Raw genomic sequence first — 27,344 nt, forward strand, 5'->3', positions numbered from 1 at the left:
GCCACCGCGCCCGGCCTCCTTTTTTTTTTTTTTTTTTGAGATGGAGTCTGGCTCCCTCCCCCAGGCTGGATGCAATGGCACAGTCTGGGCTCACTGCAATCTCTGCCTCCCAGGTTCAAGCGATTCTCCTGCTTCAGCCCCCAAGTAACTGAGACTACAGGTGTGTGTCACTACGACTGGCTAATTTTTGCATTTTTTTTTTTTTTTTTTTTTTTAGTAGAGATGGGGTGTCACCATATTAGCCAGGCTGGTCTCAAGTTCCTGACCTCAGGTGATCCACCCACCTCCAACTCCCAAAGTGCTGGGATTACAGGCATGAGCCACTGTGCCTGGCCTGAATCACAGCTTTGCCTTGGCCTCACCTGTGATCACGGGCCCTTCCTTGGGCTTCGGTTGCCCTCTATGTAAAATGGGAGGGTGGGCACCAGGCCAGGATACTCAGATATGTATACATTTCAGATAAACAACAAATAAAAAAGATTTTTAGCATAAGCATATCCTCAAAATTGCATGGAGCATACTTGTACTAAAAAGTAGCTGTTGTTTATCTGAAATTCAAATTCATCTGGGCATCCTATATTTTTATTTTTTAAGTCTGGCAACCCCATCTCCCAGACACACACCCACTGACTTCTTCCGTGGCAGGTACTATTGTGACCTCTCAAGAGTATGACAGGCAGGGATCACTCCTTTTGTAGCATTATTCACAATAGCAAAGGTAGAAACAGCCCAAATGTCCACCAATTTGGCTCAAATGTCCATCAGCTTATGAGTAGGTAAACAAAATGTGGTTTATCCATACAATGGAGTATATTCAACCACAAAAAGAATGACGTACTGACACACGTTACAACACAGATGAATCTGGAAAACATCAAGCTGAGTGAAAGAGGCCGGGGTCACAAAAGGCCACATACTGTATGATTCCACTTGTATTAGGCTGGTGCCAAAGTCATTGCGGTTTTTGCCATTTAGAAGTAATGACAAAAAACCGCAATGACTTTGGCACCAATGTAATATAAAATGTCTGGAGCAGGAAGAGCCGTGGACACAGAAAGCAGGCTGGTGGTTTTCCAGGGGTTGGGGAAGGGTGTGACTGCTAAAATGGGTACAGGTTTCCTTTAGGGGTGATGAAAATAACACGAAATTAGATCATGGTGACGTTGCACACCATTGTGAATGTACCGTCAGGAGTGGCAAATTTTATGTTACGTGCAATTAACCACAATCATAATAAAAACAAACTGCTCATGTTAACCTCCATGTACCTCCTCCCTGTGTGTTAGGAGTTGAATTGTGTCCCCTCAAAAGATATGTTGACGTCCTAGCCCCCTGCACCAGTGACTGTGACCTCATTTGGAGATAAGGCCTTTGCAGATGAAAGTAAGTTAAGGTGGGATCATGAGGGTGGGCTCTAATCCAATATGACTGGGGTCCTCATAAAGAGAAGATGGAGCAGAGAGACACATCAGAACACACGTGACCATAGAGGCACAGACCGAAGTACTACAGCTAAAAACCAAGGAATGACTGGGGCTGCCAGAAGCGGGAAGAGACAAGGCAAGATCCTCCCCTTGAGGCTTTGGAGGGAGCATGCCTCTGCTAACACTTTGCTTGTGTGAACTTCTGGCCTCCAGAACTGCGAGAGAGACTGTTCTGTGTTGTTTGAAGCCACCAAGTTTGTGGTATTGGTTACAGCATAAGGAGGGCATCCTCTGAGCATCTCCTCCCACTCCCTGTCCCAGCCCAGCCAGAAACCTCCCCCGAGCTTTGAGAAGAAGTACAGGACCATAGGTGTGTCATTCCATTGCCTCAGTTTTAAATATTTATTTAAACTCCAGAGGGGAAAAGGAGAAACGGAACCCATTGGGGTTTTAATACACTGACATGTGGACAGACGTAAACGAGGACAGCAGGAAAACCCAAGGATGAGACAGAGGCCAGTGGATTCTGGCGGCAGGAGGGATCCAAGCGCTGAGATGAGGCCCGAGCTGCTACAAACATGCACTTCCACGCAGAACGTCCAGGCTGGGGCGGGGGGCGAAGATACAGAAGGGGGGACGGGAGAGGGGACGGGCCAGAGTGAGGTATTAAATAATAAAAATCAAATCCAATTCCCAAAGAGACACAACTTTAGGTAAGAAATACACAAACAGAGCCTTTCACATACATTTTCCCCTTCTATAAAAATAATTCCACGGTTAAATAACCTCAATTCCAAGGTTAAAATCACCTCAAAATCCAACTCAAGCGCCGACTTGTTCGCTGATGTAGCACAATTCAGAGGACGCTGAATGTCACTATGGTGTCGAACTCCAAGATTCCCATTATTATTCTGTCTCCTTGACCCAAATTTACACTTGGAGCTAATGACAATGGGTTTCTACAGAATTTAATGACAACGAAAAAGCAGGAACGATGATTGCATCTTGCAAGGACAGGCTCCTGGAAGTGAGGGCCTTGGAAGAGGTCATGCGGCATCCTGAGATGGTTCCATGTTGATGCTTCACCTCCAAGGCTAGCCCTGACCCAACGCCGCTTTTGTGATTGGTTTCTTCATGGTCAAGTCTTCACCCAAGACCTCTCCAGGGCATGCCTTCCAAGGCCAGCCTCACCTCCCTCCAGGACCGTGAAGGGCCAAGCCAACATGCTTCACACCCAGGCCTCCCTGCTGCCTTAAAAGGACAGACATTTCAAAGTCCATAAGTTATAAGGTAAATCTTTCTACTTCTGGTTTCTGGTAGGGTTTTTTGTTTTGTTTTGTTTTTGCTTTTTTTTTTTTTTCCTTTTTTCTTTTCTTTTTTCCTCCTTAGCAGATTACCTGATGAGCACAAGGGCGATGCTAAGAAAATTCAAAAATTCCCCAAACTTTGTTATTGGGAGGAGAGAGAAAGATGCGGATGATACGCTACATCCAAAAGTTTCTTCAAAGTCTGTGGCAAAATAATGGTAGCACCTTCAGAATCTTAAATAGGGTTGTTTTTTTTTTTTCCTTAAAAAAAATCACATACACTATGAGAGACAATTGCGAGCACCAGCGATTTCACAGTGGGAGGTAGCAAACATGGGCACCCCCAGCCCGAGGATCTCGCCGCTTCCCACGCCTGGCTGCTCCTTCCCATCCTCTCACCTCTTTCCCAGGTGAAAAAAAAATAGTAACGCACCTTCTTTTTGTTTGTTTAAATAATATATATATATACTTCTGTCTTTCCTTTTCTCCTTTTTTCATGTCTCCTTTTTCTAATATTGCACATCAATAGCTCCCTAGCAGGGACCAGCTGACGAGATGCCCCCTTCCCTCAAGTTGGCTTGAATGTGGGGCTCTTTGGGCAGGAAGCTGGGGAGGGAAGGGGGTGGCCGCAGAGCTGAGAGGCCATGGGGCTCAGGCGGGTTGCAGGTCCAGCTTGCTCTGGCTGGCTCTTTGGTTGGTCTTTGGGGCTAAGCTGGGATCCATTGTTCCCAAGGATACCCTATCCCCTCCTACCCCCACCCACTTCTACCGGGCAGACAACAGCTGGGGTCTGCCCAAGGACCCTTGGGCAGGGGAGCTGCCTCTCCTGGAGCTATCTGCCCCTCGGTACCCTCCCCTTGCCTCTTCCTCTTCCCTCCTCCATGAGGCCTAGAGGGGCCAAGAGGTCAGAGGTCAGAGGAAGCACGCAGGTCCAACTTCCAGGCGGTACTGCTTCCCTGATGAGGCAGGAGGGAGGTTGTCCACACTGACGATGGGCAGCTGTTGGGGGTCTTGGGTCCGGAAGGTGAAGAGTGTCTGATGCCAGCGGCCATCTTGGACCTGAAAGCGGAAGGAAAAGTGCACACGTACATCCATTGTGGTTCTCATCGTACATCATGAGCATTTTCCCTTCCATCTTTCCTCACAATTTTTAATGGCTATACCATATTTCACTGTAGCAATGACCTATATGACACATTTAGATTGCTTCTACTTTTTTTATTCTTATAAGTAACGCTGTCATGAACATCACTGTAACTAAACCTTTGTGCACATTCTTAATTATTTCCCTAGAACAAATTCCAGAAGGATTGTTTTAAAATTGCTAGACCAAAAAACAAGTACATCTCATATATATATATATATGTGTGTGTGTGTGTGTGTGTGTGTGTATATATACACACATATATATATAAATTTATTTCTTCAATAAGCTTTTGGGGAACAGGTGGTGTTTGGTTACATGAATAAGGTCTTTAGTGTACACGGTAGCCAATGTGTAGTCTTTTATCCCTCACCCCTCTCCCACCCTTTTCCTCAAGTCCCCAAAATCTGTTGTATCATTCTTATGCCTTTGTGTCTTCATAGCTTAGCTCCCCCCAAAATAAGTACATTTCTAAGGTTTTGGATATGTATTAGAGCTGCTATCCAGAAAGCCTCTACCAATTTATTTTTTTTCCAATAGCTTCAGGCAAGATTGCTGGTTTCCCCACATCCTCATGAACACTGTGTAGTATTATTAGTTTTGTTTAGTCCTATAAAACTGATTTTTGTCTCCTCTCAACTTTCTGTCTTCCCTTCCCCTGACAACCCACCCTGTTCAGGGCATATGAAAATGACCAAAACATATATTGAGAAGAAATTAGCCTGACTAGGGTGGGAGCAGGGAGAAGAAATATATCTTTTTTGAAAGAGCCTTGCAAGTAAGCACAACATCTACCAGCCCGAAGAATTTTTACCAGCCCAGACCTCCCCTCAGAGCTTCCCAGAGAGGAAAGTGAATAAAAACGGTTTTAGAAAACTGTTATATTACACAAAGATAAAATTATATCTATCACATTAATATATTATAGTATAAAATGTTAGATATAATCTTATAATAGAAACACATTTTTCCAAACTGGTGTTTTTCCAGTTGTCCCCACATGAGGGGTCTAGGAGGGGCTCTCAGAGTTACCTTGCAGCCATCCATGGACACCTCGGGCCGGAACTGACCCCCAGCTTCAAAAATCTGTCCGTTCCAGGCCCGGAAGCGCACGGCCTGCTTGGCTGGGGTCTGCCCTGTGCCCTCCTGCCACACTGTCATGTTAAGGCAGTGGATGGTGATATGCTGGGTCACCTCAGAGCTTAGCAGGTGCAGGAAATTCATCTGGACCCGGCTGATGGCAAACTCGACCTGTAGAGAAGCAACGGCAGTGAGCGGCTCAGACTGCCCGCCCCCCACAACACACACACCAAGAGTTCCCTGCTTCTCTAACGAAGGAACAGGGATAGGCCCCTTCCGGGCAAGCATTTCCTGATATGCTCCCAGACGTGTGCCCCCTTGATAGACAGGGAAACTAAGGTCTGCGTGAGCTGGTCTCACAAGTTCTTGGCTGTGTAAGCGGGAAGGGCCTGCCTGAGTCCAGAGCCAGAGCTTCAAAGGTCTTGATGTCATCTGATCCACTCCCCTACTGTATCGGGGGTCTTTGGGCTGAGCCAGGATCCAGGGGCTCAGCGAGGGAGAGGATTTTGCCCAAGGCTGAGAGGCTCATGGAGTGCAGAGGAAATAAGAGGTGCTTTCTAGACCCTTCCTAAGTCCCAAGACCCCTGTGAGGTGGGGTGGGGTGCTGCCAGAAATGGCAGACCTGAGAACAAACAACAGGGCAGGATTTATGGCTTCAGGGCTTTCCCACACAGAGCCAGGGCCTCTCACTGCCATTGTTTCTAATGGGGAAGGTGACCCAGTCGGGCATTCATGCTGCCAACCCAGGCGCCAACTCCAGCCTCACCCCTCTGCTAGGCAGGTTTGCCGTGTGACCCCAAAACCTTCGAGTCACCAGGGAAGAGAGCCTGTGGAGGTCACCAAGTCTCTGCTGGACAGTGAGCTCTGGCCGAAGGGGCAGTTTCAAGTCTGACTTCCCTGTCCTGGTTGAGGGCCTGGCACATGATAGGGACCCAGCAAAGACCTGGCAACTGGCTGGCTGCCTCTCCTAGAGATTCTCAAACTGCCAGTCTGACCCAGTCAGCACAAGCCATCTCCCAGGGGGTGTGGCTGATGAAATGGGAGGATTCCTTTCCCCTGAAGCCAGAGCAGCTTCTCACTGTGGCATAAATTGCCCCCAAATTCAGAAGGCTTAGTGGAACTACAGACCCACAATCCACTGAGGACCCCTGCGCGAGGGAGCTGTCAGGTCCCACGTGCCACTTGCCTTGGTGTGTTGTTAGTGACCCTCTACCACCTAAAATGCTCAGCCCAGAAACAGGCACATGGCACGCAGGCACCAAACATGAGTTAAGTATTTGCATACACAATTCATGCAACATGCTTCAGCTGAACATCACGCTAGTTTTCTCTTTTGTTTCACGCTGATGATTCATGGTTCCCCAAGCCAGGCCAGCTTGGCCAACCGCTCTGCTTTAGATGTTAGGCAGAAGATTCTATTTGAAGAAAGAATCATCAGCATCATATGACTCGAAAAGGTTTGGAAACCACAGATTAGTCCGACTCACTCCCAATTTATAGATAAGGAAACTGAGTCTCGGAAGGAGGAGAAAACTTTCCCAAGGGCATGCAGTAAGACAGGCACAGCTCAGAACAGAACCTGGTTTGGTTGTGGCCAGGGCAGGCTGGGGATAGAGAGAGACAGCCTGAGGGGCAGTGCGAGAGCTATACCTTGGAGGCCGTGATGGGTTTGAGACACGTCTGTCCACCATGCGTGAAGTTGCAGGAGACTTCGATGGTGTCGGATGAGCAGCCAAGGTTTGGATCCACCCAGTAGGTACCTGCAGGCAGTGTGGGGTGGAGGTGATATACGTATCTGGGCATGAGCCCAGACCTTGGTTCTGCAGATGGACCCTGCATCTTGTGACCTGCCGAGCCCCAGGTGAGCATGAAGTCAGGGTGGGTGGACAGAAAGGGGATTCCTCCAACCAAGAGATCGAAGGAAACCTTCTGGGCAGAGCTCAGAGCTGGCAGAGCCCCAAGAGGGGGGTCATAGGGCTAAGTACTTGCCTATGTTGCTACTGGGAGGTATCCATTTTACAGAGGAGACAACTGACATTGAGAGAGGCTGGGCCACTTGCACAAGGGACTGGGGATCATCTAGTTGAATGGATTCTTCAGGCCTAGGGCTCCTCCTAGGGCCGGCCAGGGGAGGGTAGGAGTCAGGGCTCCCATCCCATCGGGCAGCGCTGCTGCTCACATCTGGCTTCCCCACTGGCCTTCTCAGGAAGCCAAAGGCTTTGCAGCTCAAGAGTGGAACAACCGGCCATCTAGACCCAGCCGCTTGTGCAGAGGAGGCAAGGGCAGCTCGGGATGGGGCCATGGCTTGCCCCAGCTCACAGACCCAGTTTGAGGCAGGACTGACATTGGAACTCAGGTCTGTCTGGCTCAGCTTGTCCTTCACAGCACCACATCAGCTCACACAAGAGAGAGGAGAGTCCTCATGCTCAGAAAGGGGAAAATCCTGGCTCGCCCAGAGCCTGTGACAGGATGGGCCCCGGGGGTGAGGACTCTGGCAGCCTCAGGGGCTTTTTCTGCCAGAGCTCTTGTCTCTTTGCACTGAAATGGTCATCCCCAGCATGTGGATCTGGGGGCTCTGGAAGGTTGGGACCACTCCTCTGTATTCCCCCCACCCCAGGAAGTACAAAGTTTAGTGTATTGTGAGGCTCTGTGACTGCTGAGTGAATAAATGACTGCCAGTGTGTCTGTCTCGCCGAGGACAAAAACTCAGCCAGAATGAGGCGGAAATCAAATATTCCACCTGTCCTAGCTCCCCGACGCCAGGTGCTCCCACCCCCAGCAGAAAGCTTTCTCACCATCCACCATCTTCTGCTCACAGTCCATGAGGTCCCTGCAGACCCGGGCGGGGTTCTCTTTGGTGCCCAGGGGCGTCTTAATGCTCTGGATGAGGTTGCTGAGGTAGTGTAAGGTTTTAAAGATCTCTCCTCCCTGGTCAAGCACCAGCCGGTCCGGATAGCTGTAACCCTGTCATGAGGAGAGAGGGTGGCCACTGGGACCTTGGGGTCCTGGTCCAGCCTGGGGTCCAAGCCTCCATAGCCCCAGGTTCTCATGACCTGGGAGATATCTCGGTTCCATGGTCATGGCTAGAGCAGGGATTGGGCTTCTCTCTATTTTGCAGATAAGAAAATGGGCCAGAGACAAAGTGCAGGAGGAGGGGCTATCATGATGGCTCAGAGGCTTGAAAAGAGCTCAGGGTCAGACCATGTTCTCTGATACGGAACAGGCAGAGCCCTGTGAATAAGGCAGGCGAGGGTGCATGGAACACTCGGCAGCGGCCCCCAATCTCTATCTGCAAAGCGGCCCCCAATCTCTATCTGTGGAGGAAGGGGAGGTGCTGGGGGGAGCTGACTTGGGGAGCACACAGCCCCCACTGGGGTCCCCTAGGGTGGGAGCCAGGGTCTCTGTGAGGCACCAGAGACGGGACTGGGGCCAGCAGGCCCAAGCGCTGGGAGGACTTCAGTTCAGAGAAGGAGCAGTTCTCCACTAGGGGGCAGGAGCAGAAAACGGATGCTAAAGAGCCGGCCATTCAGGGTTACCCTGGCCAGAATTCTCCCTTAAGCCTCAGCTTCTAGAGCTACAAATCAGAGCTAAATAAACCCTCCTTCCACTGGGGGTGGCAGAGGTCACGTGTGTGTGTGTGCACGTGTGTGCAAGCATGTGTGGACGTGTGTCAGAAACCAGCAGCCGCTCACCCAATCCATTTCTTCTGCCTGGACAGACGACATCTCCAGCCTTATTTGTACTCTAGCCAACGGGATGGAAGTGGAGCAATGCCAACCCCATAGAGGCCTGGCCCAGAGACCCTTCTGCACAATTCTCTACACTCTTTTTCCCTGGTGGTGCCTCCCCCGGGTGTGGAGTGACCTTGGGGGCCATGAGTGGGAGAGAAAGAGGGCAGAGCCCCTGGCAGGTAGCCAAGGTCTCTCATCAACAAGTCAATTAACTTTTATGTGCACAAGAAATAAGCCTCTATTCTACCGCCAATGCAGAGTGGGTAGGACATGCTTGATAAATGGAGCCACTTTCCTTCATCTTGTTAAGGATGTTGCAGGTCAGTGCTCTCCTGTGCGGCACCACTGGCCTCTAGAGATGGAAGGAAATGCTTCCCTTCTCCAGCCGCACTGGATCCTGGGTGTCCCCCTCTCTTTCCACAGGAAAGAGTGGACCTCCCCAGATAGATGGTAAGAGGCTCACCCATGCTGTCCTCCACCCTAGACTGTGAGCCTTCTGAAAGTCAAAGCTGTGACTGGCCATTCATCTGTCTCAGCATCCAGCGCAAGGAACAAACAGAAATGTTCACAGAAGGTCTGAGCTGGGGGCAAGTTCCCCATCAAGTGAAGAAGGCAAGGCCGCAGAGGGGGCTCCAGACCAAGGCTGGACTAGAGGACATAGGAGTCCCTTCTCAGCCTGGAGTCTTGGAGCTGAGCTGACCACAGGCCAGGGTCTTAGCAGAGCCCCATGGGCTAACCATGAGCTTCTTGCTCCTGAAGAAACGTGGGGGTGAGCCCTGGGAAGCTGCTGTGGGCTGTGGGCAAGCTTCTCTGCCTGGCTCCAGCCAGCAAGAACTCGGAGACTCTGAGAGGCCTCAGGAGAAAGCTCAAGGGCTCAGGGCCTCTTTCTGGCCTTGCTCTGCCTGCACTGGCCATGGGACCTTGGACTCACTGCCCATGCTGAGCCTCAGTACCAACCCCCATTTGTGGATGTGAGATGCCACCAAGACCAGGACTCTGAAATGCTCCATGCAGGCCATGTGGAGGGCACTGACCACACGTGGGGCCATTATCTATTTGTGTTTCTCCCAGGAAGGGATCCCGTGTGGGGAGAGCCTCTGGAGATACCTCTGGTCTGAGTGCTCCACTGGTGTCCATCCACGTCTGGAAAGCTACCCCAAGATCATCTTGTTGCTGGGCAGGGAAAAGACAGGGTATGCATCGTGGCCCCCCAGGGTTCTCCACACTCATCAAGCGGGAGCCCCAGGGCCACATTCCCTGGCAGGATCTTAGCCAAGTCATATGTCCTCTTCGGAACTCTCGGTCTTTCCTCGCTTTGCAGATAGTCAAAGCTGACCCTGCTATTCCCTTTCCCCACATACTCTCCCCCATTGCTCTCAAGATTAAGTTCAAACTCCTCAACATGGTTATAAGACCCAGTTTGAACACTGTGGCCTTGAGCCACGTGTCTCTTTCCTCTTCCTTGTATGTGCTCTGGCACCAGCCGCACTATAGTACTTCTAAGTTCCTAAATACCATGCTCCATCTGGCCATGGGGCCTTTGCACATGCTGCTCTCATTGCCGGGAGGACTTCTCCCTCCCTTCAATGCACTATCTGGCTATCGCCTACACCAGTGGTTCTCAAGGAGAGGCCATGATGCCCCCCCGGGGGATATTTGGCAATATCTGGAGACAGTTTGGTTGTTCAAGCTGGGGGAGGGGGTACTACTTGCATCTCATGGTTAGAGGCCAGGAATTCTGCTAAACATCCTCCAGGACAGTCACTCACAGCAAAGAATTATGCAAATGTCAGTTGCACTGTGTCTCAGAAAACCTGCCCTAGACTCATCCTACAGATGTCAGTTGTGATGGGAAGCCTCTCCCGAAGCTTCTGACTCCAGGCTAAGAAGAGGGAAGCCCCCTTTCTCTATGCCCCCAGTCCCCATGTTTCTCCTTTGGCTCGCACTATAATGGTCTAATATAACTTTGCACCCCCAATTGGCCCTACCACCGGGCTTGGCAGAGACATAGCTGTGGTCTTGCCATGAAAACAGCAAAAGCCCAGGCCTGGGGTCCAGAACCAGGGACTCTGGAGCTACTCCTCAGGGTCACATCCCAGACCTGACACTAACTGTGTAATCTGGGGAAAGCTACTTAACTCCCTTCCTCAGTTCTTTCATCTTGAAAATGGACCTGATAATAAAACTCCCTCACAAGAACTGCTGAAAGGAACACGAGTGAATACATGAAAAGCACCTGTAACCCGGGCGCAGTGGCTCATGCCTGTAATCCCAGCACTTTGGGAGGCCGAGGTGGGCAGATGGCTTGAGGTCAGGAGTTCAAGACCAGCCTGGCCAACATGGTGAAAGCCCGTCTCTACCAAAATACAAAAATTAGCTGGGTGTGGTGGTGCGTGCCTATAATCCCAGCTGCAGGAGAGGTTGAGGCAGGAGAATTGCTTGAACCTGGGAGGAGGAGGTTGCAGTGAGACGAGATCATGCCACTGCACTCCAGCCTGGGTGACACATCAAGACTGCGTCTCAAAAAACAAACAAACAAAAAAAGCACTTCTAATGGTGTCTGGCATTGAGCAAGCACTCAATCAGTATTAGTAGTGATTATTCAAAAAAAACATGCAAAATCCTCTAATTTTCTGTTTTTCCTGGATCTTTGCACTTTCCTTTCCTTGCCTTTCTTACTGATGAGAAGGACAAGGGAAGGCTGCAAAAGAGAGGCCAGGGCTGTCACTCTGTCTTTGCAGACGGTGCAGAGGGAGGGGCAGTGAGAGCAGGCATGAGGAGAGCAGAGCTTCTGAGTGACGCATGGCTCAAGGGCTCCTGGCCCATTCAGTCTTTCCTCGAGGCCATGCCCTGGGACGCTCTCGGGGTCTGATGGTAATAGTCATCTAGCTACCGTGCAATAGTAAAATGTGGATGGACTTGTCACAGGGCTTGGGAGGTGTCATGCTCTCAGACAGTGCCACAGTGGCCACCAGGGAGGAACGCAGGGGCCCCAGTCCGCCCCCTGGCCCGACTCTCTTTGTTTTTTTGTTTTTTGTTTCTTTTTGAGATGGAGTTTTGATCTGTTGCCCAGGCTGGAGTGCAGTGGCTCCATCTTGAGTCACTACAGCCTCCTCCTCCTCCTGGGTTCAAGCGATTCTCCTGCTTCAGCCTCTCCTGTAGCTGGGATTACAGGTGCCACCCACCATGCCTGACTAATTATGTATTTTTAGTAGAGACGGGGTTTCACCATGTTGGCCAGGCTGATCTTGAACTCCTGACCTCAGGTGATCTGCTCACCTCGGCCTCCCAAAGTGCTGGGATTACAGGTGTGAGCCACCATGCCCGGCCCCAACTCTCTTCGGATTCACAATCTGAGATGTACAAACCCTTGCAATCAGCCTACGTGTATGGAGTACACAGGTAGGGCCATGAACCCAGTGGCTGGAGCATCTTCCCAGATTCAGTTAGGGGCATGTCAAAAACTTAGGCTTCCTGCCTCCTGGCCCAGGGCTCTTTCTGTTGCTTCCAGGTCCAAGTCTCCAGTATGAAGTGACAAAAGGACCTGGGCATCCCTAGACCCAGCTTAGGGCTCTAGCCACCAGGGCCAGAGAGGGCCAGCGACCTCTTCCCTCAAACCCCTCAGGCCTTACCCCAAGTAGGCAAAAGAGAATGTTTCCAACTTACCAATTGGATAGGACCCCCTGGAGGACCCTGCAAAAGAAGACAGCGGGTCAAATGACAGGGACAGTGTGCTGCAATCTGGAAGTGTGTCGGGAGACCGGGGAGGCCATCAAAGCATGCAGGACCTGCCAAGCTGGCCTCTGCTCTCCCAGAGGCCTGGTGGGCCCCACTGGGCTGGTCTATGCTTTTCCGGAGGCCTGGCCCCTAGGCGTTACCCCATGTAGGCAAAAGTGAATGTTTGGGGGATGTCCGATACTCTCCTAGGAGTCTGTGGGCTACAAGAAGCACGTGAACCCTGTGAGGTTCAGGGTCAAGGCTTAGTCTGCTGGTGAAGCCTTGAGTCTCCTTCAAAGGAACACCCCAGGGGTCCGAGATGCACCCAGCACTCAGTTACCTACCGGGGGGCCGGGCCGCCCTCTGGGGCCAGGAGGACCCTGGGGGAACAAGAGAAGAGGAGTGAGCCCTGGTCCACAGGGTCTTCATCTCTCCCCATCCCAGTCCCTCCTCAAGCAGACCTGGGACCCTGGGACAATGGTTCCTCTGGCACAGACGGGATGACGGAGGTCCGGAGGGAGAGAATGTGCCACCGGGAGGAGAACGCAGGCTGCCCGCCCCATGCCCTACCCCACAGCCCTCATGCCCAGCCCACTCACCCTCGGACCTTGCAATCCCTGGAGGGAGACAGAAGCAGGGGAGAGAGTTAAGGAACCTGACTGAGCCATGGCCCCACCCTGGTAGCCCACCCCTCCCCCACTCCTGCAGTGCTGCGCCCCTCAGCCCCAGCCCATCCACTTACCCAGTCCCCACGGCTGCCTTTGTCACCCTTCGGACCCTGCAACAAACCATGGCCCAGTGAGACAGGGTCCAGAGGGGAAGCCCCATTTCCAGATGGGGAAGCTGAAGCTCAGACTGGCAGAGTCACAGGGTCAATCGGGAGCCAGGAAGGCAAAGGGGACCCAGGAGTCTTCCTGCCCAACCCCTGCACATACCGGGAGTCCCGAAGGTCCCAGGATTCCGAGGGGCCCGATGATGCCTTCCTTTCCCTAAAGGAGACAGAAAGGCTCATGTGTCCTTGTTCCAGGGCCTGGGGAACAGACACCGGGAAGTGTGTGGAGAGCTGCCCGAGCATCGCAAGGGAGTGGAAGTGAGACCAGGCCATGCATCTCCTGAGCCCCTCCTGTATGCCTAGGGGTGGGCTTTAAGAGTGGAAGGAGGGAAGGATGGGGGCCAAGCTGGCAGGAATGGCAGGAGTGAAGGTGGGAACCAAGCCTGTGGGCAGAGAGGGCTCAAGAATCGAGGAGGATGAAGATTGGGCCTAGAACAATCATCTCTGCTGCGACAGCAGGGAGGGGACTCACCATCAAACCAGGTGGCCCCCGAGGACCCTGGATGCCTTTGAAGCCGATATCTCCAGGGGGGCCCTGTGGGAAGCGGAGAAAGGGCTGTCTGTGGGTAAAGGCAGTCGCTGGGTAAAGGGCCCCCACAGCTCCCTCACTCTTAGAGTCTGCCAACCTCTGCCCTCCCTGTCAAGAGAGGCCTTACCTGAGAGGCCCCAGAAGGAGTAAGAAACACCTACAATTATTTAGCAGGTACCAGCAGTGTGCTGGCTCAGTGCTGTGTGGCACATGCCTCTGGTCTTTATTTTTGCAAGTCTTCTACTGTCATTGCTCCCATTTTACAGATGAGGAAACCAAGGCTTAGAGAGACTAAGTGACTTGCACAAGGCACACAGCAGGTAATCGTGTAACTGGGCTTGGAACCGAGATCTGCTGGAGTACTGGGGGATGAGGGTGTTCCTGCCTGATTCTGGCTGTGTTCCAGCCAATGTTTTCAGTGCTCCATAAATATTTGTTGAATGAATAAATGAATGAATGGGGTGGATGGATAGGACCCCACAGGAACAGTGAGCAGTGGGAGTCCGTACCTTAGGTCCGAAGAGACCTGCCATTCCTGGGAAGCCCATCTCACCAGAGTCGCCCTGCGGGGAGAACAGGAAGTGATGGAGCAAGTGAGGTCATGGCGAGCGTTTCCCGCCAGCCATCCAGGGCCTCAGGGCCTGCCTTTTCCCTCCCAGCCTCTCCAGGGATATTGGTGACTCTGTGAGGCAATCAAGTGAGTGTGAACAGCCCACAGAATAGCTGCCAGTCCACCTGTGCTCCGAGGGGAGCCTGTGATCTCTGTCAGATGAGAAAGCAGAGCCCGGCTCAGGGGTTCCACAGGGGAGGCTCTGCCACACTCAGGAGCTCCTGTCCCAGGTCTTCAAGGGACAGAATAACACGACCCGCAGCCTCCTCCCACGGCCCTGAAAAGCTCTGTTAAGGAAGGAGCCCCTAAAAATAACCCAGTTCGCTGAGGGCCTGTTATGTGCTGGATGTTTTGCCTGTACCGCCACACTTCCATGCTCCCACATCAACCCAGGGACACACCATAACCCCTGTTCACAGATGAGGAAACAGGCTCAGAGGGCAGGAGCTTGCTGAAAGTCACACAGACACCATGTTGTGGACTGCGCTAGATTCAAACCCAGTGTGAACAATTTCAGGAACCTTTGGCCTCCTCTCCTGACCTCTGCTCCCAATCTTGCAAAAGGTTAAGAGAGCAATTGGCAAAGGGGGATGCTGGGGCCTGAGCCAAGAAGGGAGGGCTGGGGCCCCCTGGGGACAGAGGAGCTTGCCATTCTTGCACATTCTTGGGACTTGGCCTTCAAGCTCATGAGCAGAAAGCCATCAGTTAGAACCTCCTAGTCCTTATATTATAAGATCAGGAGCAAGTCACCTCCCTTTACTGAGCCTCAGTTTCCTCATCTGTAAAATAGGATACTATGTCCTCTCCCTCCCAAAGGGGCTGGAAGGATGCAATGAGACCAGGCAGGTCAAGACCCAGTGCTGAAGGAGGTAGGCTGAGGGGTCAGGCTTCGAGAGGGTCCCATTTAATCTAAATTCTACCTGTCCATTTTTAAAAGATAATAGCTTTATTGAGCTATTGGTGGTTCTCTTGGTGGTTTTGATTTGTCTTGTAAATGCTTATTGGATATTTGTGTATCTCCTTTGGAAAAAAATGTCTACTTGAATACTTTGTCCATTTTAAATTTGGATTGTCTTTTTATTCTTGAGTTGTAAGGGTTCTTTATATATTAGAGATACATGTTCCTTATCAGATACATGATTTGTAAATACTTTCTCCCCTACTGTGAGTTTTTTCACTTTCTTGGTGGTGTCTTTTGAAGCACAAAAGTTTTTGATTTTGATGAAATCCAATCTATGTACTTTGCTTTTGTTGCTTGTGCTTTTGGTGTCATAGCTAACAAACTATTACTTAACACAAGTTTATAAAAATGTGTTTTTATGTTTTCTAATAGTTGTACAGTTTTAGCCTTTACGCTGGTCTAATTCATTTTTAGTTAATTTTTGCCTGTGGTGTGAAGCAGAGGTCCAGCTTACTTCTTTGGTATGTGATATGTGACTGTGTGATTGTCTCAGCACTGTTTACTGAAAAAAAATTCTTTTCCCATTCAATTGCCCTAGCACTCTTGTTAAAAACAATGGACATAAATGTGAGGTTTTACTCCTGTCTTGATTACTATACTTTTGTAATAAGTTTTGAAATGGGGAAGTGTGAGTTGTTCAACTTTGATCTTCTTTAAAGATCAACATTTGGGTATTCTGGGCCACTTGCATTTCCATATGAATTTTAGGATCAATTTGTCAGATTTTGTGAAAAAGTCAGCTTGGATTTTGATAGGCATTAGATTTAATCTGTAGCTCCGTTTGTGGTAAGTACAGCCATCTTAACCATACTAAGTCTTCTGATCTATGAATATGGGATGTCTTTGCATTTATTTGGGTTTTCCTTTATTTCATCAACATTTTGAATTTTTCAGTGAACATGTCTTGCACTTTTTTTTTTAAGATGGGGTCTTGAACTGTTGCCCAGGCTGTACTTGAACTCCTGGGCTCAAGAGATTCTCCCACTCCCATCTCAGCCTCCTGAGTAGCTGGGACTATAGGCACATGCCATCAAGCCCAGCTTCTTTTACTTCTTTTGTTAGATTTATTCCTATTTCATTCTCTTTGATGCCATTATAAATGGAAATGTTTTATTATTTTTGAATTGTTCATTGCTAGTGTATAGAAATATAATTGAAGTTTGTATGTTATATATAGAAACAATATTTTTTGTGTATTGATCTTATATCCTGCAAACTTTGGTTTATTAGTTCTAATCATTTTGTTCAGTACAATGTTGAATAGAAGTGGTAACAGTGGACATCCTTGGCTTGTTCCTGATCTTGGGGGAAGTGTTCAGTCCTCTACCATTAAATATGATGATACCTGTGGGATTTTCACAGATATTCTTCATCAGGTTAAGGATGCTCCCTCCTGTTTCTAGATTGTTGTGTTTTTTTTTTTTTTTAATCATGAAAGGGTGTTGGATTTTGTCAAATGCTTTTTCTGCATCTATTGAGATGACTGTATAATGTTTGTCCTTTATTTTATTAATAGTGTATTACATTGATTTCCAACAGTTGAACCAGCTTTGCATTTCTAGGATAGGTGTAGAATCCTTCAGGCATATTGCTGAATTTGGTTTTCTTAGTATTTTATTAAGGATTTTTGTATCTGTATTCATAAGGCATATTTGTCTGTTGATTTCTTTCTTGTGACACCTTTTTCTGGTTGGGGTATCAGGATAATACTGGCTTCACAGAACCAGTTGCGAGATGTCCTAACTGTTCATTTTTGCACTCTGATGGCTGTCTCCTATACACCCATCAGGTGCAAAGAAGGGGTAATTTTAAAAACAGTCTTACTAAAGTAAAACTGAAGATGATAACTGTACTATTTAAATTGTATAATCTGATTTGTTTTGACATTCTGTATACATGCTTATAATGGTCACAGCCAAGACAATAACATTCCATAGCCCCAAAGTTTCCTCACACCCTTTTATAATCTTTCTTTCCTGCCTACCCTCCCATCTCCAAGAACCACTGATCTATTTTCTTTCCATGCAGATTAGTTTGCATTTTCTATAATTTTATATAAATGAAACCACACTGTCTATACTATTTTTTATCTGAGGTCTTTCACTCAGCCTAATTATTCTGAGAATCATCTATGTTGTTGGATATATTAATAGTTGATCCATTTACTGATGAATTATATTTCATTGTATAAATATACCACACTTTATCTATTCACCTGCTGATACACATTTGAGGTTTTTTCCAATTTGGGGCTATTATAAATAATGCTGCTAAGCCCCTTCAAGTATACTCTTTGTGTGGCTGAATGTCCTTATTTATGTAGGGTAAATATATATGAGTGGAATGATTGGATTACACAGTAGGGATATGCTTAACTTTCAAAGAAGCGGCCCAACTGATTCCATAGTGATTGTACCACTTTAAATTCCCATTATCAGAGTGTGAAAGTTTCAGTTGCTCCATGTCTTTGCCAACGCTTGGTATGGTTAGTCTTTTAAAACTCTTCACTATTCTAATAGGTGTGCTGTAGCATCTTACTGTGGTTTGAATGAGCATTTGTCTAATGACTAATGATATTAATCTTTTTCTCGTGCTTATTTGCTATTGTATACTTTTTTTGAAGTGTCTATTCAAATCTTCTGCCGATTTTTAAAAATTGGGCTGTTTATTTTTATTATTGAGTTTTGAGAGTTCTTTGTAGGTTCTGGATACAAATCCTTAATCAGATATATGATTCAGAAATAATTTCTCCCAGTATGTGACTTGTCTTTTCATTCTTTTAATAGTGTCCTTTGAAGAGCAAAAGTTTTAAATGTTGTTGAAGTCTGATTTATCACATTTTCTTTTACAGGTCATGTTTTTGGTATCATATCTAAGAAATCTTTGTTTTATCAAGTTCTTGAAGATGTCCTTCTATGTTCTAGAAGTGTTTTAATTTTCAGTTTTACATTTAGATGTATGATCCAGGTTGAGTTAATTTTTGTATATGTTATGAGGCATCACTTGTCTGGCACCATTTGTTAGGAAAGACTATTTTGTACTTGCTGAATTGTCTTTGTGCTTTTGTTAAAAAGCAGTTGTCCAGGCCAGGTGTGGTGGCTGATGCCTGTAATCCCAGCACTTTGGGAGGCCGAGGTGGGTGGATCACCTGAGGTCGGAAATTCGAGACCAGCCTGACTAACATAGAGAAACTCTGTTTCTACTAAAAATACAAAATTAGCTGGGCGTGGTGGTGCATGCCTGTAATCCCAGCTACTTGGGAGGCTGAAGCAGGAGAATCGCTTGAACCCAGGAGGAGAAGATTGCAGTGAGCCAAGATCGTGCCATTGCACTCCAGCTTGGGCAACAAGAGTGAAACTCCATCTCAAAAAACAAAACAAAACAAAACAAAACAGTTGCCCATATATGTATGGTATATGTCTGGGCCTTTTATTCTGTTCCTTTGACCTATTAGTTCATTTATGGCAATACCGCAGTTTCGTGATGACTGCAGATTTGTAATAAGTCTTGAAATCAAGTGCCATTATTCCGCCAACTTTGCTCTTCTTTTTCAATGTTGTTTCAGTTATTCTAGGTCCTTTATATTTCATATGTATATTAGGATCCGCTTGTCATTTTCTACATGAAAACCTGATAAGCTTTGGATTGGAATTGTGTTGAATCTATACACCAATTTGAATAAATGTGATATCTTAATATTGAGTTTTTTGACATATGCCCACAGTATATATCTCCATTTATTTAAGTCTTCCTCAATTTCTCTTGCCAGTGTTCTATAGTTCTCAGTGTACATATGTTGCACATCTAATGTCAGATGTATCTCTAAGTATTTCATGTTCTTATGCTATTATAAGTAGTATTGCTTTTTAGATTTCCATTTCTTATCATTTGTTGCTAGTGTACAGAAATGCAATTCATTTGTGCACATTGATTAGTGTATAGAAATGCAATTCATTTATGCATATTGCTTAGTTTATACAATCACAATTCATTTGTGCATATTGATCAGGTGTCCTGTGATTTTGTTAAACTCACTTATTCTAGTAGCTTTATTGTAGATGCCAATGGTTATTCTACATAGACAATCATTTCTCCTACAAACGAAATGTTTTAATTCTTCCTTTTTGATATGAACGCCTCTTATTTGTTTTTCTTGCCTTATTGCACTGGCAAGAATTGCCAGTACAATGTTGAAAAGAAGTGGTAAGGACAGATATTCTTGACTTCTTTCTGCTCTGCTCCTTGGAAAAAAGCATTCAGTCAATCACTATTAAGTACGATGTTGACTAGGTTTTTCATGGATGTCCTTTATCAAGTTGAGGAACTTCCATACCTAGTCTATTGAGAGTTTTTATCAGAATGGAGTTAGATTTTTGTCAAATGCATTTCCTGCAACTACTGAGATGATCAAATGGGTTTTCTTTTTGAGTTTGTTAATATAGTGAATTATATTGATTTATTTTCAAATGTTATACTATCCTTGTGTTTCTAAGATAAACCCCACTTGGTCTTGATGTATTATCCTTATATATTCTTAGGTTCGTCTAACTAAAATTTTATTGAGAATTGTGGTAGCTATATGTATGAGGCATATTGGTCTATTGTTTCCTTTTCTTGTAATGTCTTTGTCTGACTTTGACATCAGGGTATTATCTGCCTCAAGGAAAGAGTTGGGAATTATTTTTCTCCTCTTCAATGTTCTGAAACAGTTATGTAGAATTGGTATTATTTCTTTTTTTCTTTCTTTCTTTTTTCTTTTTTTTTTTTGAGATGGAGTCTCTCTCTGTTGCCCAGGCTGGAGTTCAATGGATCGATCTTGGCTCACTGCAACCTCCACCTCCCAGGTTCAAGTGATTCTCCTGCCTCGGCCTCCTGCGTACTGGGATTACAGGTGGGCACCACCACACCCACCTAATTTTTTTTTTTTTTTTCATATTGTTAGTAGAGACAGGGTTTCACCATATTGGTCAGGTTGGTCTCGAACTCCTGACCTCGTGATCCATCCACCTAAGCCTCCCAAAGTGCTGGGATTACAGGTGTGAGCCACCGCACCCGGCCGTTATTATTTCTTTTGTAAATGTTTAGTAGCATCTACCAGTGAAGCCATCTGGGCCCAGAGTTTTCTCTGTGGGAAGCTCTAACCACAGATTCAATTTCTTTAATAGATATAAGGCAATTTAGGTTATCAGTCTCTTCTTGAGTGACCTTTGGTAGTTTTGTCTTTCAAGGAATTTGTCCATTCCATCTAAGTCTTTTTTTTTTTTTTTTTTTTTTTAAGGGGGGTTTTTCCTTTTTCCCCGGGGTGGAGGGCAATGGCATGATTTCAGCTCACTGCAAGCTCTGCCTCCAGGGGTCAAGTGATTCTCCTGCCTCAGCCTCCCAAGTAGCTGGGACTACAGGCACTCGCCACCATGCCCAGCTAATTTTTATATTTTTAATAGAGATGGGGTTTCACCATGTTGGCCAGGATGGTCTCGATCTCTTGACCTCGTGATCCGCCCACCTTGGCCTCCCAAAGTGCTGGGATTACAGGCATGAGCCACTGCACCAGACCCATTTCATCCAAGTCTTTAAATTTATTGGCATAAAGTTGTTTATAATATTCCCTTATTATCCTTTTAATTTCTGTCATATCGGTAGTGACATTGCTCCCCTGTCCCTGATCTGATATTAGTAACTTCTGTATTCTCTCTCTCTTTTTTTTTTTTTAGTTTCCTGATTAGTTTGGCAAAAGGTTTATCAGTTTTACAGATCTCAAAGAGCTAACTTTTGATTTTCCTTTTTTTTTGGTTTATTTTTGATCTTCATTATTTCCTTCCTTCTGATTACTTTGTTTTAAATTTGCCTTCTCCAGCCCCAACCCTCAGTTTCTTAAGATGGAATCTGAGACCATTTATTGAGACCTTTCTTCTTTTCTAACACAGAAGTTATTACTATAAAGATCTCCCTATATATCAACAGCATTTCGCCAATTTTTACATGCTGTTTTTTACTTTCATTCAATTCAAAATACTAACTTCCCTTTTGATTTCTTCTTTGACCCATGGGTCATTTAGACATTTGTTACTTAGTTTCCAAATATTTGGAGATTTTTCAGATCTCTCTGTTACTGATTTATAATTTAATTTCATTATGGTCAGGGAACATTCTTTGTGTGATTTGAATCTTTTTAAATTTTTAAAGAATGTATTGATAAAATATTTATTTATACTATTAAGTAAATTATTTAATATTTATATTGTTTATATAACTAAAATATTTTATTAATAAAATTTATTGATTGATTTTTAAGGTTCAAAACAGTGTCTGTCTTGGTAAATGTTCTGAATGAACTTACAACGAATGTGTATCTTGCTGATATTGGATGTGGTGTTCTATAAATGTCAATTAGGTCACGTTGGTTGATAATACAGTTCAAGACATCCTTACTGATCTTCTATTTGCTTCTGTTCTACCCATTAGTAGAGAAATATATTGAAATCCTTGAGTATAATTGTGATTTTGTCTATTTCTCCTCGTAGCTTTATCAGTCTTTGCCTGACTATTTTGAAGATCTATTGTTAGGTGCATAAACATTTATGATTCTTATGCAGTTTTGATAAGTTGGCTTCTTTGTCATTATGAAAAGACCATCTTTATGACTGTTAGTAGTCTTTGCTCCAAAGTCCGTTTCATCTGATATCAAAATAGCTACTCCAGTTGTTTGGGATGAATGTTAGCATAGTATGTCCTTTTCTATATCTATCTTTAACCTACTTGTATCTTTATATTTGAAGTGGATTTCTTGTAGCAGTAGATGTAGTTGGGTCTTGCTTTTTCATCCACTCTGACAATCTCAGCTTTAACTGGGTTATTGAAACGGCTTGCTATGTGTTTTCTATTTGCCCTGTTTATTCTCGGTTCATTCTTCCTTCTTTTTCTAGGCGGGGTGAGCTGAATGTAGCCTCTGGGACAGGGATGAAGGCAGTGAGGCACAGAATGAGCACTGGACTGAGAGTCAGCAGAGCCCACCTTCTGGTTGTGATCACCCTCTCCTCATTCTGAAGGGACCACTCAGGTCTCTTTCCTCAGTCTCCCCCACCACCTGGTTGAGGGGTGGCAGAATGGTATCTGGTACCCAGATTTTATCCCTTGTCACAGAGCATGGAGGTGGCATCTGGGTCATTGTGTTAGTGTGTGTGTGTGAGTGTGCATGTGTTTGTACATGTAGGTGGATGTGAGTGTGTGCATGCGTGTGTGGGCACGTGTATTCTTTGGGGCTCACTCACCGGCTGGCCTTTGGACCCAGGCTCCCCCTGGTTTCCAGGGAGCCCCGTTCTGCCCTCCGTCCCTCGTTTGCCAGGGGGACCCAGCTGTCCGGGTAACCCACTCTCACCCTTAAAGAAACACACAAAAAAATCACTAAAGTGGGAAGGGGTTCTAAGGGAGGAGGAGGTGGAGGGGGCCTAGGGCAGCCAGAACAGTGATTCCACAGGGCTGGGGCAACAAAGGGAGGCCTGGTGGAGTGGGGGTGACAAGACTTTCACCTCCCAAAGAGGAAGGTCTCTGTCTCTCCCCTGGCATTCTGGGCCCTGCCTTCCCAGCTCCTCTCCTGCAATTCCTCTCCTCCTTACTGCTTTTCCCCAACAGCATGCAGTTCCCTCCTCCAAACCTCAGCTCACACCCCTGGAATGCCTCCTCCCCATTTATTTATTTATTTATATTTTTTCAGACAGAGTCTTGCTCTGCCGCCCAACCTGGAGTGCAGTGGTGGGATTTCAACTCACTGCAAGCTCCGCCTCCCCAGTTCAAGCGATTCTCCTGCCTCAGCCTCCCGAGTAGCTGGGACTACAGGCGCCCGCCACCAGGCCCGGCTAATTTTTGTATTTTTAGTAGAGACGGGGTTTCCCCACGTTGGCCGGGCTGGTCTCGAACTCCTGATCTCAAGTGATCCGCCCGCCTCAGCCTCCAAAGTGCTGGGATTACAGGCGTGAGCCACTGCGTAGGCACCTTTTCCCCTTCTAGTCTCATTCAAATCTTCCCTGGGTCAAGGCCATCGCTCCCTCTGCCTCCTGTGTCTCAGAGGGTTTCAACCTTTCCTCAATTAAACCTCGAGCCCAGGAAGGGCAAGAACCACAACTGAGTCATTCATCTACATCTCCCCTTCAGAGTCCAGCCCTTGGCTCCAACGGATTCACGGCATCCCCCTCCTCCCACGCTGCACTGGGAAGCTTTTCTAAGGATGCCTTGGGGATCCCGGCTGCAAGCAACATCTGTTGTTCCACAAATGTCCACCAGAGGGCGCCCGTGGACCACTCAAAAACCAGTTGAAGGTTTCAAGGGCCTGGTAGGGGCTGTATTTATAGTTCCCCCGATGACCTATCAGCTAGTTCAAGCTTGGGGCAGGACCCCCGAGAAAGGTCAACAATATGGACTCCATTTTCACACAGGCCCTGGGACATGGGTGCCCAAAGGGTCGGAACCACTAGAGTCTGCATCAAGGCAGGAAGGGCAGAGGGTGGGTAAGTGGATTAAGAGGTATCTGACCTTAAATCCCGGGGGTCCCTGTGCTCCAGGTAAGCCGGCCACACCTGGATTTCCTCTCTTCCCAGCAGGGCCCATGGGGCCAGGGTCCCCATCGTCTCCCTGCTCCCCCTGTTAAGAAAGCAGGCAGAGGAGGGTCTCTTGTGTTTCACGAAATAGCCAAGGAAGCAGATGGCTCAATGCCTGGGTGAACCCTGGGTGTAGCTGGAGGAAGGGGTCACACTCCAGGATGGAGGTCAGACGGCCTGTGTGTGACGTGGCTGGACCAGGAGGAGCTGAGGATTGTGAGTGGGGAAGGGCGGGATTCTGAGTGAGGAAGGAGCGGGATAGGAACCCTATCCACCAGGCAGGGGAGGAAAGGGCGGTCTTTCCAGGTGCTGACATCCAGGAGAGACAGTCAGAAGGTCCACACTCCCAGGTGCCAGGGGATGAGACGGTTGCCCACCCCAGGGAAACTCCTGGATAGTTGGTTCTGCCCATCCAAGTTTCTAAACGGGCTCCTCTGGCCCATGGCCTGGGGAAGTTCCCCCACACCTGGTCCCGAATGGAGCCACCATCTGTTAACACCAAGCCCCACTCACCTGCTGTCCCACTTGCCCGTCCCTGCCAGGAAGCCCATCTGGTCCAGCGATGCCCTCGAGGCCCTGTCTCCCCACCACGCCCCGGGGCCCTGGCAGCCCCTGCAGGCCCTGGGGGGTACATAAAAAGCTGGTGAGGGCATTTGGTGGGGGAAGGGGGAGAGGGTGGGCGTGGGGGCGGGCAGGGAGGCTGGCTGGAAATAGCAGCTGTAGTCACTCACCTGGACCCCCCTCCGGCCTGGGGCCCCCGCCTTGCCTTGCTTTCCCTTTGGTCCCTGAAAAATCAAGGGCCACATGATGGAGGCTGCCCGGTAGAGGCGTGGGACTCTGGAAGGAGGGACTGAGAGGATTGTGGGCCTCTGGGTGAACACCTGATGCCAAAGATGTGCCCAAGTACTCTGGCCTGGAAGCCTGGGGCCAGGGCTGGCCTTGGAACCTCCCGGGGGCTGTCACTGGGCCTGCTCTGGGCCCTGGTGTCCCCTCATTGGCACTGGCAATTTCCTGGGAGGAGCCAGAGGCCACGGCTCCACCGGATCCTTTAGAGACTGGGTATCACTGAGGCGTGCAGGTGAGGGGCTGCACCCGGGGGAGGGAAACTGCATTCAGAGAGCACTGGCCCAGCCTGGAGTCTGGGGAAAGGCAGGGGCCCTAGGGGAGAGGCAGGAAGTGGCTCCTCCTCAAGCACCCTGTCTCCGCCTCCTCTTCTTCCAGTCCCCCTCAGTTGACTTCTCCCAGTTTTCTATCTACAGTGTGGTGTGGGGGAAAGAGAGGCCAGCTTTGGCTCTTGACTGCCCTGGGTTCAAGTCACTCTGGTTGGCCTCAGGCAGGCGGCTCCCCTTCTGGAGTCCCGGTGAAATGGGGCTGATCGTCCCTCCTCGCTCAGGCTATTTGAAGGGAGATGGGGTCACTGGTGGGATGCCCCCCCTGCTCTGCCTCGCAGCCTCTGCAGCCTGTGTTTGGTTTGCTGTGTGACTGTGGGTCAGGCTTCCCTCTTCCCGGGACTCAGTCTCCCCGCTGAACCCCCAGCCCTCTTACCTCTGCGCCTTTCGATCCTTTGGGTCCCGGCCGCCCCCGGGGTCCCGGATGCCCCTGCAAACCAAGGTGAGATGACGCAAGGCAGCCCCAGGATTCTCTCCCGGGGAGGGTGGCCAGTCTCCGCCTGGAGGGGGAGGGGTGGGGAGGGGTTTGGGGGTGCAGGTTCTGGGGGTATCCCCAGGGTCAGGGCAGGAGAAACAGAAATGGCTGCCCCAGACCCTCCTGCAGGGAGGGTTCCTTTAAGCTTTAAAGGGTCCAGTTCTTTTATTCCCACTGCCCCCCCACTCAGGGCGGGAGGCAGGGATGGGACAGGAGACACCACTCACGGGTTGGCCCTGCTGGCCTGGCTTTCCACGGAGGCCTTGCACACCCTCCTGTCCCTGGAAGCCAAAGAGAGACAGGTGAGGGGGCCCATCCTGCAGGGGGCTGGGAGGCAGCACAGAAGCCCGGGAAGTTCTTGTTCTTTCTGGACGCGTGTCATCCCCCATCTCCCTGACACGCCTGGTCCTGCCAGCAGGTGGGAGCTCTGATACTTACAGGGTACCCAGGGTCCCCTGGTTCCCCGCGGTCTCCTCGATCACCCACAGGGCCCTGAATGACAAAGACAACAGCAAAATTTGGGCCACCAGGTGCCGAGGATGCCAGCCCTGGGCCCTGTTAGCCATGCCCTCTGCGGAGCTCTCAGGGACCTGGCCCCTGATCGGCCCACCCCTTTCCATGCAGCGGGAGGCTCAGATTCCACCTAGGGCTCCCCATGGTCCAGGGAGGGAGGGGGCTTACCCGATCTCCAGGTGGCCCAGGGGGCCCCTCGGCCTTGCCGTCCTCGCCCTGCTCCCCCTGTGGACACAGAACCAGCTTTAGGGCAAACCGCCTGCTCCTGGGGAATGTGGGGAATTCCAGACGGAAAGTGCTTCGTCAGAGATGAAGTCTAGCCTGCTTAGGGTTACAGATGGGGCACAAACTAGAGAGGGAAGGGTAGGTGTGTCTGAGCCAGACCCAGGCTGGTGTGGAACCAGGGTTGTGGAACACAGAACAGAGCTTTGTGCCCTCCGGACGCCCTTGAGCTGTAGGATCCTGCAGGAAGTCAGGGAGCTCAGACAGCTGGGTTCACATCCCGGCTTGCAAAGGATCAGCCGCGTGGCCCTGCAACACGTCCCTTCCCATCTTTGAGCTCCTCTCCTCAGCTGGGGAATAGGTGAGCGGAGCAGAGTGGGGTGGGGTGAAGGGGGCGCGTGTGATGCCCATCAAGGAGTGGTGAGGACTCCATGAAATGACGCGCGACGCCTGGCAGGGAGTAGCACCAACTCCAGCAGCTGGCACGCATGGGCACTGCTCCAGGCCACACACAGGCGGACTCATGACATCCACAGCGCAGCACTGTGAAGCAGATGCGATTTTTATCCCAATTCACAGATGAGGACACTGAGGCTCGCAGAGATGATGGGACCTGCTCAGAGTTCTTCACCCTCTATCTGAGAGTCCCTGTCTCCGATCCTTGCTGGGAGGAACCAGCGTTAGGGTGAACCTCCTACCCTCCATGGTAGCCCCAGGTGGCACTTGGCAGCCAGTCAGCATGGGGGTGTATCCATAAGACAGATTCCTATGTGCAGAGCGGGACTGGAGCGCGTCCCGGTGCTGTTGAGAGGACTCGGTGAGGAAAGGCACAGGAAGCCCTCAGCAGGCTGCCGCCCACGTAGCAGGGGCTCAGCAGATGGCGTTAAAATTGCCGTAGCTGGTAACAATAGCAGCAGTGAGACTGTGTCATATGGACATGGCCAGAGACGGGAGTCGGCGGGGGAGCAGAGTTTAGAAGTGAGGTCCTCATGCCATGGCCACCCCAGGCCCTGGTCCACCCGCAGGACAGGTGTAGATG

General features: G+C 48.9%; 1 protein-coding gene across 1 annotated transcript in view; it reads right to left on the bottom strand.

Annotated features, from left to right (window-relative positions):
* Positions 1-1,797: 1,797 nt before the first annotated feature.
* The window catches only part of COL27A1 (collagen type XXVII alpha 1 chain), a 162,405-nt gene continuing 136,858 nt past the window's right edge, over positions 1,798-27,344 (bottom strand). The window contains exons 38-57 of the mRNA XM_026457102.1: positions 26,252-26,308; positions 26,009-26,062; positions 25,798-25,851; positions 25,472-25,525; positions 24,658-24,711; positions 24,440-24,547; positions 23,862-23,969; positions 22,604-22,711; positions 14,274-14,327; positions 13,708-13,770; positions 13,339-13,392; positions 13,146-13,181; positions 13,003-13,020; positions 12,748-12,783; positions 12,353-12,379; positions 9,794-9,859; positions 7,751-7,919; positions 6,606-6,715; positions 4,908-5,126; positions 1,798-3,790 (exon numbers count right to left, since the gene is read on the bottom strand). Coding sequence (XP_026312887.1) covers positions 3,644-3,790; positions 4,908-5,126; positions 6,606-6,715; positions 7,751-7,919; positions 9,794-9,859; positions 12,353-12,379; positions 12,748-12,783; positions 13,003-13,020; positions 13,146-13,181; positions 13,339-13,392; positions 13,708-13,770; positions 14,274-14,327; positions 22,604-22,711; positions 23,862-23,969; positions 24,440-24,547; positions 24,658-24,711; positions 25,472-25,525; positions 25,798-25,851; positions 26,009-26,062; positions 26,252-26,308 — 1,596 coding nt within the window. The 3' untranslated portion in view covers positions 1,798-3,643. The remainder of the gene's footprint in view (positions 3,791-4,907; positions 5,127-6,605; positions 6,716-7,750; positions 7,920-9,793; positions 9,860-12,352; positions 12,380-12,747; positions 12,784-13,002; positions 13,021-13,145; positions 13,182-13,338; positions 13,393-13,707; positions 13,771-14,273; positions 14,328-22,603; positions 22,712-23,861; positions 23,970-24,439; positions 24,548-24,657; positions 24,712-25,471; positions 25,526-25,797; positions 25,852-26,008; positions 26,063-26,251; positions 26,309-27,344) is intronic.

This window comes from Piliocolobus tephrosceles, chromosome 14, assembly GCF_002776525.5.
Source record: "Piliocolobus tephrosceles isolate RC106 chromosome 14, ASM277652v3, whole genome shotgun sequence".
NCBI lineage: Eukaryota > Metazoa > Chordata > Mammalia > Primates > Cercopithecidae > Piliocolobus > Piliocolobus tephrosceles.